The sequence below is a fragment of the Salmo salar genome, chromosome 17 (assembly GCF_965601325.2).
Source record: "Salmo salar chromosome 17, fSalSal1, whole genome shotgun sequence".
NCBI classification, from domain to species: domain Eukaryota; kingdom Metazoa; phylum Chordata; class Actinopteri; order Salmoniformes; family Salmonidae; genus Salmo; species Salmo salar.
Genome location: NC_138307.1, coordinates 77,321,326 through 77,334,782, shown reverse-complemented (window position 1 = coordinate 77,334,782; position 13,457 = coordinate 77,321,326). Strand labels below are relative to the sequence as shown.

Below are 13,457 nucleotides of genomic sequence, written 5' to 3'. Positions count from 1 at the left end.
TGAGAAAGGAAATGTCCCTTTAATATATTGATTTTGAACTTCACCTGGAAGCCAGTTTTTGACTAAATAAAACCCAGTCAAGGATTTTACCTAAATCTTTCTGTCTTTCAAATGTAAGATACACTTTTGCTGTGATTCACAGAAATCATAACAATTTGCCAGATGAAATTCAACACTAATTCATGTCTAGTGACCAATTAGTTTGATGTGTTCTGAGTGTGTTACCGTGTTAGGATGTGTTGCTGTCTGTTTGACTAACATCTATAAACGGCTTGTTGTTGCCCACTAGTCCCAGCAGCCTCTGGAAGACCTGGATGCCCAGCTGAGGAGGGCCCTGAGCCCAGAGACTGTCTCTGTCAGCTGTGTCACCACACAGGTACCATAACCACACACACACATGCCCCTTCAGGCCTGGAGGAATTACAATGTATTTATTAGTTGTTGAAATGTCAGATTAAGTTTTACGTTTTTGACCTTGAAAAAGTAAATGAATACTATTTCTTCTAATCTGTGTTTTGTAGTCGTTATTGTTATTATTCTGCTCTGTCTAATACTGCTATAACTGTCATGCTCCTGTACAGCTCATGTGGTGGTATGTGGAATGTTTGTTGGTGTGACTCTAGACAGGACAGTCACACTGTGTTCTCCCCCCTGTACCATAGTCCTCCCTCACTGGGATGCCTGCAGGTGGCCAGCCAGGTGTGTACTTCAACATCTATCCGTACTCCATTTTGAAATGGTCGTACTACCTGTTAGTGTGTCTCCTTTTCTTTTAGGATGTTTTGCCGACTGTTGCATTGTAACGTGATGATGTCTCATTGGTCGTTTCAGTGCCTTTCTCGCTGGAAGGGGAACCAATCACGACGCCTATTGCTGGAGGATTCCAACTGGGACGATTCCAGGTATGGAATTCTACCTGTACCTTTTCCAGCTCTATTTACCTGATTTGGAATATTCCAGCGCTGTCTGCATGGTGGTCATAGTCTGCAGTCTCTCTATTTCTTCATCCATCTCTCTTCAGAATAGTTTTCTATGATTGTAGTGATGGTCCTTATGGCTGATCTGGGCCTTTTTAAATTCTGTCTTTTCATAATCTCTATCACTTGTCCCCCTCCCAAGGTCTCTGTGGCTGCAGACCAGGGTCCCCACAAAATCGAGGGAGGGAGCCCCACAAAATCCTCCTCCACCTCCTCTTCCTCCTCCTCTCTCTCCAGCCCGGAGAACACACTGCACAATATCTCCTCCCCTCTGCGTGGCGGTAAGACTGGTGGGGGAGATGTTGTGGACGGCCTGCCCTCCCTCCCCCACCGGACCGCCTCCCCTCAGCCCACCACCGTTGGCCGCTTCCAGGTCACCACCAACGCACCGGATGCCAGGGTGGGCCGCTTCTCAGTGAGCCGAGCCCAGGATGAGGCAGCCGAGGCTGTGTTCGAGCAGCCACCCGCTTCCCAGGCTAACGGGCCTAGTACTGATCCTGGCTCGGCCACCATGCTCTTCAGCCCAGAGGACAAACAGAGCTCCCTGCCCAGCCTCAACAACTCCTACATGAGCTCTGATAACGACTCGGAGTTTGAGGACGAGGACTTGAAGAGGGAGGTCAACCGGTTACGGGAAAAGTAGGTTTACCCTGTTTCTCTCTCCTCTCCGCTTTAGTAGGTTTACCCTGTTTCTCTCTCCTCTCTTCTGCTTTAGTAGGTTTACCCTGTTTCTCTCTCCTCTCTTCTGCTTTAGTAGGTTTACCCTGTTTCTCTCTCCTCTCTTCTGCTTTAGTAGGTTTACCCTGTTTCTCTCTTCTGCTTTAGTAGGTTTACCCTGTTTCTCTCTCTTCTGCTTTAGTAGGTTTACCCTGTTTCTCTCTCCTCTCTTCTGCTTTAGTAGGTTTACCCTGTTTCTCTCTCCTCTCTTCTGCTTTAGTAGGTTTACCCTGTTTCTCTCTCTTCTGCTTTAGTAGGTTTACCCTGTTTCTCTCTCTTCTGCTTTAGTAGGTTTACCCTGTTTCTCTCTCTTCGTGCTTTAGTAGGTTTACCCTGTTTCTCTCTCTTCTGCTTTAGTAGGTTTACCCTGTTTCTCTCTCTTCTGCTTTAGTAGGTTTACCCTGTTTCTCTCTCCTCTCTCGCTTTAGTAGGTTTACCCTGTTTCTCTCTCTTCTGCTTTAGTAGGTTTACCCTGTTTCTCTCTCCTCTGCTTTAGTAGGTTTACCCTGTTTCTCTCTCCTCTGCTTTAGTAGGTTTACCCTGTTTCTCTCTCCTCTGCTTTAGTAGGTTTACCCTGTTTCTCTCTCCTCTCCGCTTTAGTAGGTTTACCCTGTTTCTCTCTCTTCTGCTTTAGTAGGTTTACCCTGTTTCTCTCTCCTCTGCTTTAGTAGGTTTACCCTGTTTCTCTCTCTTCTGCTTTAGTAGGTTAACCCTGTTTCTCTCTCCTCTCTTCTGCTTTAGTAGGTTTACCCTGTTTCTCTCTCCTCTCTTCTGCTTTAGTAGGTTTACCCTGTTTCTCTCTCTTCTGCTTTAGTAGGTTTACCCTGTTTCTCTCTCCTCTGCTTTAGTAGGTTTACCCTGTTTCTCTCTCTTCTGCTTTAGTAGGTTTACCCTGTTTCTCTCTCCTCTGCTTTAGTAGGTTTACCCTGTTTCTCTCTCCTCTGCTTTAGTAGGTTTGCCCTGTTTCTCTCTCTTCTGCTTTAGTAGGTTTACCCTGTTTCTCTCTCTTCTGCTTTAGTAGGTTTACCCTGTTTCTCTCTCTTCTGCTTTAGTAGGTTTACCCTGTTTCTCTCTCTTCTGCTTTAGTAGGTTTACCCTGTTTCTCTCTCTTCTGCTTTAGTAGGTTTACCCTGTTTCTCTCTCCTCTCTCGCTTTAGTAGGTTTACCCTGTTTCTCTCTCCTCTCTCGCTTTAGTAGGTTTACCCTGTTTCTCTCTCTTCTGCTTTAGTAGGTTTACCCTGTTTCTCTCTCCTCTCTTCTGCTTTAGTAGGTTATACCCTGTTTCTCTCTCCTCTCTTCTGCTTTAGTAGGTTTACCCTGTTTCTCTCTCCTCTCTTCTGCTTTAGTAGGTTTACCCTGTTTCTCTCTCTTCTGCTTTAGTAGGTTTACCCTGTTTCTCTCTCTTCTGCTTTAGTAGGTTTACCCTGTTTCTCTCTCCTCTCTCGCTTTAGTAGGTTTACCCTGTTTCTCTCTCCTCTCTTCTGCTTTAGTAGGTTTACCCTGTTTCTCTCTCCTCTGCTTTAGTAGGTTTACCCTGTTTCTCTCTCCTCTCTCTGCTTTAGTAGGTTTACCCTGTTTCTCTCTCTTCTGCTTTAGTAGGTTTACCCTGTTTCTCTCTCTTCTGCTTTAGTAGGTTTACCCTGTTTCTCTCTCTTCTGCTTTAGTAGGTTTACCCTGTTTCTCTCTCTTCGGCTTTAGTAGGTTTACCCTGTTTCTCTCTCTTCTGCTTTAGTAGGTTTACCCTGTTTCTCTCTCTTCTGCTTTAGTAGGTTTACCCTGTTTCTCTCTCTTCTGCTTTAGTAGGTTTACCCTGTTTCTCTCTCTTCTGCTTTAGTAGGTTTACCCTGTTTCTCTCTCTTCTGCTTTAGTAGGTTTACCCTGTTTCTCTCTCCTCTGCTTTAGTAGGTTTACCCTGTTTCTCTCTCCTTCTGCTTTAGTAGGTTTACCCTGTTTCTCTCTCCTCTCTTCTGCTTTAGTAGGTTTACCCTGTTTCTCTCTCCTCTCTTCTGCTTTAGTAGGTTTACCCTGTTTCTCTCTCTTCTGCTTTAGTAGGTTTACCCTGTTTCTCTCTCCTCTCTTCTGCTTTAGTAGGTTTACCCTGTTTCTCTCTCTTCTGCTTTAGTAGGTTTACCCTGTTTCTCTCTCCTCTGCTTTAGTAGGTTTACCCTGTTTCTCTCTCCTCTGCTTTAGTAGGTTTACCCTGTTTCTCTCTCTTCTGCTTTAGTAGGTTTACCCTGTTTCTCTCTCTTCTGCTTTAGTAGGTTTACCCTGTTTCTCTCTCTTCTGCTTTAGTAGGTTTACCCTGTTTCTCTCTCTTCTGCTTTAGTAGGTTTACCCTGTTTCTCTCTCCTCTCTTCTGCTTTAGTAGGTTTACCCTGTTTCTCTCTCTTCTGCTTTAGTAGGTTTACCCTGTTTCTCTCTCCTCTCTCGCTTTAGTAGGTTTACCCTGTTTCTCTCTCTTCTGCTTTAGTAGGTTTACCCTGTTTCTCTCTCCTCTCTTCTGCTTTAGTAGGTTAACCCTGTTTCTCTCTCCTCTCCTCTGCTGGGCCCTGTTCCCCCCCCGCAGTAGGTTTACCCTGTTTCTCTCTCCTCTCTTCTGCTTTAGTAGGTTTACCCTGTTTCTCTCTCGCTGGGCCCTGCTCTCTCCCCCCGCTTTAGTAGGTTTACCCTGTTTCTCTCTCCTCTCTCGCTTTGAGGTACCCGCCCCCGCTTAGTAGGCCCTGTTTCTCTCTCCTCTCTCTGCTGGGCCCTGTTCCCCCGCAGTAGGTTTACCCTGTTTCTCTCTCCTCTCTTCTGCTTTAGTAGGTTTACCCTGTTTCTCTCTCTTCTGCTTTAGTAGGTTTACCCTGTTTCTCTCTCTTCTGCTTTAGTAGGTTTACCCTGTTTCTCTCTCTTCTGCTTTAGTAGGTTTACCCTGTTTCTCTCTCTTCTGCTTTAGTAGGTTTACCCTGTTTCTCTCTCCTCTCTTCTGCTTTAGTAGGTTAACCCTGTTTCTCTCTCCTCTCTTCTGCTTTAGTAGGTTTACCCTGTTTCTCTCTCCTCTCTTCTGCTTTAGTAGGTTTACCCTGTTTCTCTCTCTTCTGCTTTAGTAGGTTTACCCTGTTTCTCTCTCCTCTGCTTTAGTAGGTTTACCCTGTTTCTCTCTCCTCTCTTCTGCTTTAGTAGGTTAACCCTGTTTCTCTCTCCTCTGCTTTAGTAGGTTTACCCTGTTTCTCTCTCCTCTGCTTTAGTAGGTTTACCCTGTTTCTCTAACCTCTGCTTTAGTAGGTTTACCCTGTTTCTCTCTCCTCTGCTTTAGTAGGTTTACCCTGTTTCTCTCCTCTCTCTGCTTTAGTAGGTTTACCCTGTTTCTCTCTCTTCTGCTTTAGTAGGTTTACCCTGTTTCTCTCCCTCTCTTCTGCTTTAGTAGGTTTACCCTGTTTCTCTCTCTTCTGCTTTAGTAGGTTTACCCTGTTTCTCTCTCCTCTCTTCTGCTTTAGTAGGTTTACCCTGTTTCTCTCTCCTCTCTTCTGCTCGACTGACATGTTCCTGTTTGCTGTTCCAAAAAAATCCCTTCTTGAATTGTCACATTTAAGTGCATATGTTTCCATTCCTAAAACCCCCAGATGTCTATCTTCACCTGAAATGTTCCTGTGATATTAGACTGATTGGATTTGGAGAATATTTTTGGTTGATATGCTGTCTATTCAGCTCCCTCTCATCTCCTCTCCTCTCCAGGCACATGAAGGAGATCCAGGCCCTGCACACCAAGCAGAAGGATGAGATTGACTCCCTGTTCGCCAGGCTGGGCAAGGTGCCTCCAGCCGTGGTGGTCCCTCCAGCTGTAGCCCTGGCCGGTCGCAGGAGACGACCCACCAAAAGCAAGAGCAGCAAGTCCAGCCGCTGTAGCTCCTCCCAGGGCAGCAAGAGCCCCCTGCAGCCAGGTACTACTAACCCCTGACCTCTGTCTGAACTGGTCATATCAGCAAGAGCCCCCTGCAGCCAGGTACTACTAACCCCTGACCTCTGTCTGAACTGGTCATATCAGCAAGAGCCCCCTGCAGCCAGGTGCTACTAACCCCTGACCTCTGTCTGAACTGGTCTTATCAGCAAGAGCCCCCTGCAGCCAGGTGCTACTAACCCCTGACCTCTGTCTGAACTGGTCATATCAGCAAGAGCCCCCTGCAGCCAGGTACTACTAACCCCTGACCTCTGTCTGAACTGGTCATATCAGCAAGAGCCCCCTGCAGCCAGGTGCTACTAACCCCTGACCTCTGTCTGAACTGGTCTTATCAGCAAGAGCCCCCTGCAGCCAGGTACTACTAACCCCTGACCTCTGTCTGAACTGGTCATATCAGCAAGAGCCCCTGCAGCCAGGTACTACTAACCCCTGACCTCTGTCTGAACTGGTCATATCAGCAAGAGCCCCCTGCAGCCAGGTACTACTAACCCCTGACCTCTGTCTGAACTGGTCATATCAGCAAGAGCCCCCTGCAGCCAGGTGCTACTAACCCCTGACCTCTGTCTGAACTGGTCATATCAGCAAGAGCCCCCTGCAGCCAGGTGCTACTAACCCCTGACCTCTGTCTGAACTGGTCATATCAGCAAGAGCCCCCTGCAGCCAGGTGCTACTAACCCCTGACCTCTGTCTGAACTGGTCATATCAGCAAGAGCCCCCTGCAGCCAGGTGCTACTAACCCCTGACCTCTGTCTGAACTGGTCATATCAGCAAGAGCCCCCTGCAGCCAGGTGCTACTAACCCCTGACCTCTGTCTGAACTGGTCATATCAGCAAGAGCCCCCTGCAGCCAGGTGCTACTAACCCCTGACCTCTGTCTGAACTGGTCATATCAGCAAGAGCCCCCTGCAGCCAGGTACTACTAATCCCTGACCTCTGTCTGAACTGGTCATATCAGCAAGAGCCCCCTGCAGCCCTTGACCTCTAACCTCTTGACCTTAAGTGTGTTAGAGCCAGAGATGGAAAAGGAAGTGAGACACCCCACTCTCGTTTTTTTTCTGGTTCAATTGAAGTCAACTTAGTAGACCAGACCCAACTGCTATCGCATTGGTGTCTATGGGAGATATATATTTTCTTTCAATGGTAAACGGACGGAATAAGCGATCTTCATTTATCCACGATCTTTGTTAGAGCCACTATAGACAGGTCCTGACCTCTAACCTGTGGTCCTCCTCAGTAGAGGGTATTGGCAGAGCCAGTGTGTTACAGTAGGGACTTTGTTACTGTACTCGCTTTCTCTTCTTCACAGGACTACTTGTGGCAAACCAATCTTCTCTTCTCTCCTTCCTTCACTTTTAAACCATACAGTGAACTAGCTGTATTGTTTATGATGTAACCCAGCACTCTGCACCCTACCTACCTACCTACCACCTATGTGTGAGAGTCACTGTATGCGTGTCTGCACTTTTGGAGGCTGTTCCCCTGACCTGTCGTCCTCCCTCCCCTGTTCTCCTCCTCTGTGTGTATGGTGTCTGTGTGTGTCAACTTCAGGCAGCACTTTATCTGCACAGAGCGCCCCCTCAGTGTACCCACCCTACCAGGCTCTCCTCCTGGCCCCTGTGGGCCTCCCCGACCCCAACCTCCACCCTGCCTCAGGGAGCCGACCCCGGCCCCTCAAGCATCTCGGCCCCTCCAGTGAGAACCTGTGCTCTGCCTACACCAGCGAAGCTACGCTGTCCGTGCCCAGTCTCTGTGCCCCCACCCAAGGTAGGCCCCACACGGCGCCCAGCTGCCTAGGCCTTGGCTCTCATCCCTCCGTCCCATTCGTCCTTCCATCTGCCTCCAGTAGGCCTCATTTGCCTGTTGAGGAAAAGTTAATCTTCCACTAACACCCCATACCACCACCACCCCTCCCCCACCCCATACCACCACCCCCCAATACCACCACCCCCCAATACCACCACCCCCCAATACCACCACCCCCCAATACCACCACCCCCCAATACCACCACCCCCCAATACCACCACCACCCCATACCACCACCCCATACCACCCCCACCCCATACCACCACCCCCACCCCATACCACCACCCCCACCCCATACCACCACCCCACCCCATACCACCACCCCATACCACCACCCCATACCACCACCCCATACCCCCACCCCATACCACCACCCTCCCCCACCCCACCACCACACTCAGTGGAAGCTCCATTTCTGTCTTGGTGGGGCCACTCCTATTCCTCCCACGCTACAGGGGGTGCTATTGCTCCCAGTGCAGCTCTATCCTCTCCTCCATCCCTCTCCATTCTCTCCATCTCCCTCTCTGTTCCTCAGTGTACTTACTGTTCCATTCTTACTGTGTGTATGTGTACCTCTTTTTCTCTCTCCCTCTCTCCTCTTTCTATCTCGATATACCCGTCCTCTCTCTCTTTCTCCCTCTCTCTTTCTCTCCCCCTCTCTTTTTGTACCACAGGCTGTGTAACGTTCAGCTGTGGGTCGGAGAGAGTGACCATCAAACCAGGTGGTGGCAGAAGGACCCGTTTTCTGAGTACGCCCTGCTTGGCTCTTTGTGTGTAACGCTTCTTCCTCTTCCTTTGTCTTCTTTCTCCTTCACTTCCTACTTCCTGTCATGTGATTTATCTCTTGTCTTCCGATTGGGAGCCTTTTCTCCTCTCTGGCATTTTAGCCTTTTTAAAAAATTGGCCTCATTTATAGATAATTGTAGATCAATGACTCAATGACCACTGATGAGGCATCATCACATAGATGAATGGATACATGTATCTAATGGCATTCTCTACAGTCGTGGCCAAAAGTTTTGAGAATGACACCAATATTAATTTTCACAAAGTCTGCTGCCTCAGTTTGTATGATGGAAATTTGCATATACTCCAGAATGTTATGAAGAGTTATCAGATGAATTGCAATTAATTACAAAGTCCCTCTTTGCCATGCAAATGAACTGAATCCCCCAAAAAACATGTCCACTGCATTTCAGCCCTGCCACAAAAGGACCAGCTGACATGTCAGTGATTCTCTCGTTAACACAGGTGTGAGTGTTGACGAGGTCAAGGCTGGAGATCACTCTGTCATGCTGATTTGAGTTCGAATAACAGACTGGAAGCTTCAAAAGGAGGGTGGTGCTTGGAATCATTGTTCTTCCTCTGTCAAACATGGTTACCTGCAAGGAAACGCGTGCAGTCTTCATTGCTTTGCACAAAAAGGGCTTCACAGGCAAGGATATTGCTGCCAGTAAGATTGCACCTAAATCAACCATTTATGGGATCATCAAGAACTTCAAGGAGAGCGGTACAATTGTTGTGAAGAAAGCTTCAGGGCGACCAAGAAAGTCCAGCAAGCGCCAGGACCGTCTCCTAAAGTTGATTCAGCTGCAGGATCGGGGCACCACCAGTACAGAGCTTGCTCAGGAATGGCAGCAGGCATGTGTGAGTGCATCTGCACGCACAGTGAGGCGAAGACTTTTGGAGGATGGCCTGGTGTCAAGAAGGGCAGCAAAGAAGCCACTTCTCTCCAGGAAAAACATCAGGGACAGACTGATATTCTACAAAAGGTACAGGGATTGGACTGCTGAGGACTGGGGTAAAGTCATTTTCTCTGAATCCCCTTTATGATTGTTTGGGGCATCGGGAAAAAAGCTTGTCCGGAGAAGACAGGGTGAGCGCTACCATCAGTCCTTTGTCATGCCAACAGTAAAGCCTCCTGAGACCAATTCATGTGTGGGGTTGCTTCTCAGCCAAGGGAGTGGGCTCACTCACAATTTTGCCTAAGAACACAGCCATGAATAAAGAATGGTACCAACACATCCTCCGAGAGCAACTTCTCCCAACCATCCAGGAACAGTTTGGTGATGAACAATGCCTTTTCCAGCATGATGGAGCACCTTGCCATAAGGCAAAAGTGATAACTAAGTGGCTCGGGGAACAAAACATCGATATTTTGGGTCCATGGCCAGGAAACTCCCCAAACCTTAATCCCATTGAGAAGTTGTGGTCAATTCTCAAGAAGGGGGTGGGCAAACAAAAACCCACAAATTCTGACAAACTCCAAGCATTGATTATGCAAGAATGGGCTGCCATTAGTCAGGATGTGGCCCAGAAGTTAATTGACAGCATGCCAGGGCAGATTGCAGAGGTCTTGAAAAAGAAGGGTCAACACTGTAAATATTGACTCTTTGCATCAACTTCATGTAATTGTCAATAAAAGCCTTTGACACTTATGAAATGCTTGTAATTATACTTCAGTATTCCATAGTAACATCTGACAAAAATATCTAAAGACACTGAAGCAGCAAACTTTGTGGAAATTAATATTTGTGTCATTCTTAAAACTTTTGGCCACGACTGTACATTCCCATCCTCGTGCATTAAAGTCATGTAGTTTATAACCACAGACATACAGTGTGGAGGCAGAGCCTTAAACATCTGACCCAGTCTATAAACCATGTTGATTATTATCACCTATAGCAACAGTAATGGCTCCGTAAAGCATGTTGAGCTATAAGACCGGTACAGTCTAGAACAGGGCTCTCCGACCCTGTTCCTGAGTTTTCGCCCCAATCCCACTTGGAACTAACCCGATGCATCTTCTCAACCAGCTAATTGTTAGAATCAGATGTTAGATTATGGTTGGAGTGAAAACCTACAGGAGAGTAGCTCTCTAGGAACAGGGCTGGAGAGAACTGTTCTACAATGTGATAGATATTTATGTATAATACCAAGGTGAAATATTTGCCACTTGGTCCTCCACACTGATCCATTTCCACTACGGTCCCATACTCTCCACTCAGGTCAACATCTAATCATAATATTATCATGTCTAACGTTTCTTCATCCAGCTAATAATCACCCTGATTTAAACGGTTCAGGCTATACTTTTGAAGTTCTTGAATGATTGGAATGTTAATCTGGTCTGTACTACAGTACTACCCTTTAGTAATAGTTATGGTCTGTACTACTACCCTTTAGTAATAGTTATGGTCTGTACTACTACCCTTTAGTAATAGTTATGCTCTGTACTACTACCCTTTAGTAATAGTTATGGTCTGTACTACACTATTACCCTTTAGTAATAGTTGTGGTCTGTACTACTACCCTGTAGTTATAGTTATGGTCTGTACTACTACCCTTTAGTAATAGTTATGGTCTGTACTACAGTACTACCCTTTAGTTATGGTCTGTACTACTACCTTTTAGTAGTAGTTATGGTCTGTACTACAGTATTACCCTTTAGTAATAGTTATGGTCTGTACTACAGTACTACCCTTTACTAATAGTTGTGATCTGTACTACATTATTACCCTTTAGTAATAGTTGTGGTCTGTACTACTACCCTTTAGTAATAGTTATGGTCTGTACTACAGTATTACCCTTTAGTATTAGTTATGGTCTGTACTACAATACTACCCTTTAGTTATGGTCTGTACTACAGTACTACCCTTTAGTAATAGTTATGGTCTGTACTACTACCCTTTAGTAATAGTTATGGTCTGTACTACAGTACTACCCTTTAGTAATAGTTGTGGTCTGTACTACTACCCTGTAGTTATAGTTATGGTCTGTACTACTACCCTTTAGTAATAGTTATGGTCTGTACTACAGTACTACCCTTTAGTTATGGTCTGTACTACAGTACTACCCTTTAGTAATAGTTATGGTCTGTACTACTACCCTTTAGTTATGGTCTGTACTACAGTACTACCCTTTAGTAATAGTTATGGTCTGTACTACAGTACTACCCTTTAGTTATGGTCTGTACCACTACCCTTTAGTAATAGTTATGGTCTGTACGACAGTATTTCCCTTTAGTTATGGTCTGTACGACAGTATTTACCTTTAGTTATGGTCTGTACTACAGTACTACCCTTTAGTAATAGTTATGGTCTGTACTACTAACCTTTAATTATAGTTATGGTCTGTACTACAGTACTACCCTTTAGTAATAGTTATGGTCTGTACTACAGTACTACCCTTTAGTAATAGTTATGGTCTGTACTACAGTACTACCTTTTAGTAATAGTTATGGTCTGTACTACAGTACTACCCTGTAGTTATAGTTATGGTCTGTACTACTACCCTTTAGTAATAGTTATGGTCTGTACTACAGTACTACCCTTTAGTTATGGTCTGTACTACAGTACTACCCTTTAGTAATAGTTATGGTCTGTACTACTACCCTTTAGTTATGGTCTGTACTACAGTACTACCCTTTAGTAATAGTTATGGTCTGTACTACAGTACCTCCCTTTAGTTATGGTCTGTACCACTACCCTTTAGTAATAGTTATGGTCTGTACGACAGTATTTCCCTTTAGTTATGGTCTGTACGACAGTATTTACCTTTAGTTATGGTCTGTACTACAGTACTACCCTTTAGTAATAGTTATGGTCTGTACTACTACCCTTTAGTTATGGTCTGTACTACAGTACTACCCTTTAGTAATAGTTATGGTCTGTACTACAGTACCTCCCTTTAGTTATGGTCTGTACCACTACCCTTTAGTAATAGTTATGGTCTGTACTACAGTACTGCCCTTTAGTAATAGTTATGGTCTGTACTGCAGTACTACCCTTTAGTAATAGTTATGGTCTGTACTACAGTACTGCCCTTTAGTTATAGTTATGGTCTGTACTACAGTACTACCCTTTAGTAATAGTTATGGTCTGTACTGCAGTACTACCCTTTAGTAATAGTTATGGTGTGTACTACAGTACTACCCTTTAGTTATGGTCTGTACTACAGTACTACCCTTTAGTAATAGTTGTGGTCTGTACTACTACCCTGTAGTTATAGTTATGGTCTGTACTACTACCCTTTAGTAATAGTTATGGTCTGTACTACAGTACTACCCTTTAGTTATGGTCTGTACTACAGTACTACCCTTTAGTAATAGTTATGGTCTGTACTACTACCCTTTAGTTATGGTCTGTACTACAGTACTACCCTTTAGTAATAGTTATGGTCTGTACTACAGTACCTCCCTTTAGTTATGGTCTGTACCACTACCCTTTAGTAATAGTTATGGTCTGTACGACAGTATTTCCCTTTAGTTATGGTCTGTACGACAGTATTTACCTTTAGTTATGGTCTGTACTACAGTACTACCCTTTAGTAATAGTTATGGTCTGTACTACTAACCTTTAATTATAGTTATGGTCTGTACTACAGTACTACCCTTTAGTAATAGTTATGGTCTGTACTACAGTACTACCCTTTAGTAATAGTTATGGTCTGTACTACAGTACTACCTTTTAGTAATAGTTATGGTCTGTACTACAGTACTACCCTGTAGTTATAGTTATGGTCTGTACTACTACCCTTTAGTAATAGTTATGGTCTGTACTACAGTACTACCCTTTAGTTATGGTCTGTACTACAGTACTACCCTTTAGTAATAGTTATGGTCTGTACTACTACCCTTTAGTTATGGTCTGTACTACAGTACTACCCTTTAGTAATAGTTATGGTCTGTACTACAGTACCTCCCTTTAGTTATGGTCTGTACCACTACCCTTTAGTAATAGTTATGGTCTGTACGACAGTATTTCCCTTTAGTTATGGTCTGTACGACAGTATTTACCTTTAGTTATGGTCTGTACTACAGTACTACCCTTTAGTAATAGTTATGGTCTGTACTACTAACCTTTAATTATAGTTATGGTCTGTACTACAGTACTACCCTTTAGTAATAGTTATGGTCTGTACTACAGTACTACCCTTTAGTAATAGTTATGGTCTGTACTACAGTACTACCTTTTAGTAATAGTTATGGTCTGTACTACAGTACTACCCTTTAGTTATAG

General features: G+C 45.0%; 1 protein-coding gene across 16 annotated transcripts in view; it reads left to right on the top strand.

Moving 5' to 3' along the window:
* The window catches only part of LOC106595753 (serine/threonine-protein kinase WNK1), a 173,364-nt gene that overhangs the window by 143,883 nt on the left and 16,024 nt on the right, over positions 1 to 13,457 (top strand). For 10 of the 16 annotated variants that reach the window (XM_082964186.1, XM_082964193.1, XM_082964188.1 and 7 more), the window contains 7 exons: positions 290 to 376; positions 663 to 699; positions 832 to 902; positions 1,120 to 1,616; positions 5,412 to 5,617; positions 7,182 to 7,397; positions 8,112 to 8,207. In XM_082964186.1, coding sequence (XP_082820312.1) covers positions 290 to 376; positions 663 to 699; positions 832 to 902; positions 1,120 to 1,616; positions 5,412 to 5,617; positions 7,182 to 7,397; positions 8,112 to 8,207 — 1,210 coding nt within the window. The remainder of the gene's footprint in view (positions 1 to 289; positions 377 to 662; positions 700 to 831; positions 903 to 1,119; positions 1,617 to 5,411; positions 5,618 to 7,181; positions 7,398 to 8,111; positions 8,208 to 13,457) is intronic. The other 6 variants (XM_082964199.1, XM_082964198.1, XM_082964192.1 and 3 more) reach the window with 3 other exon arrangements.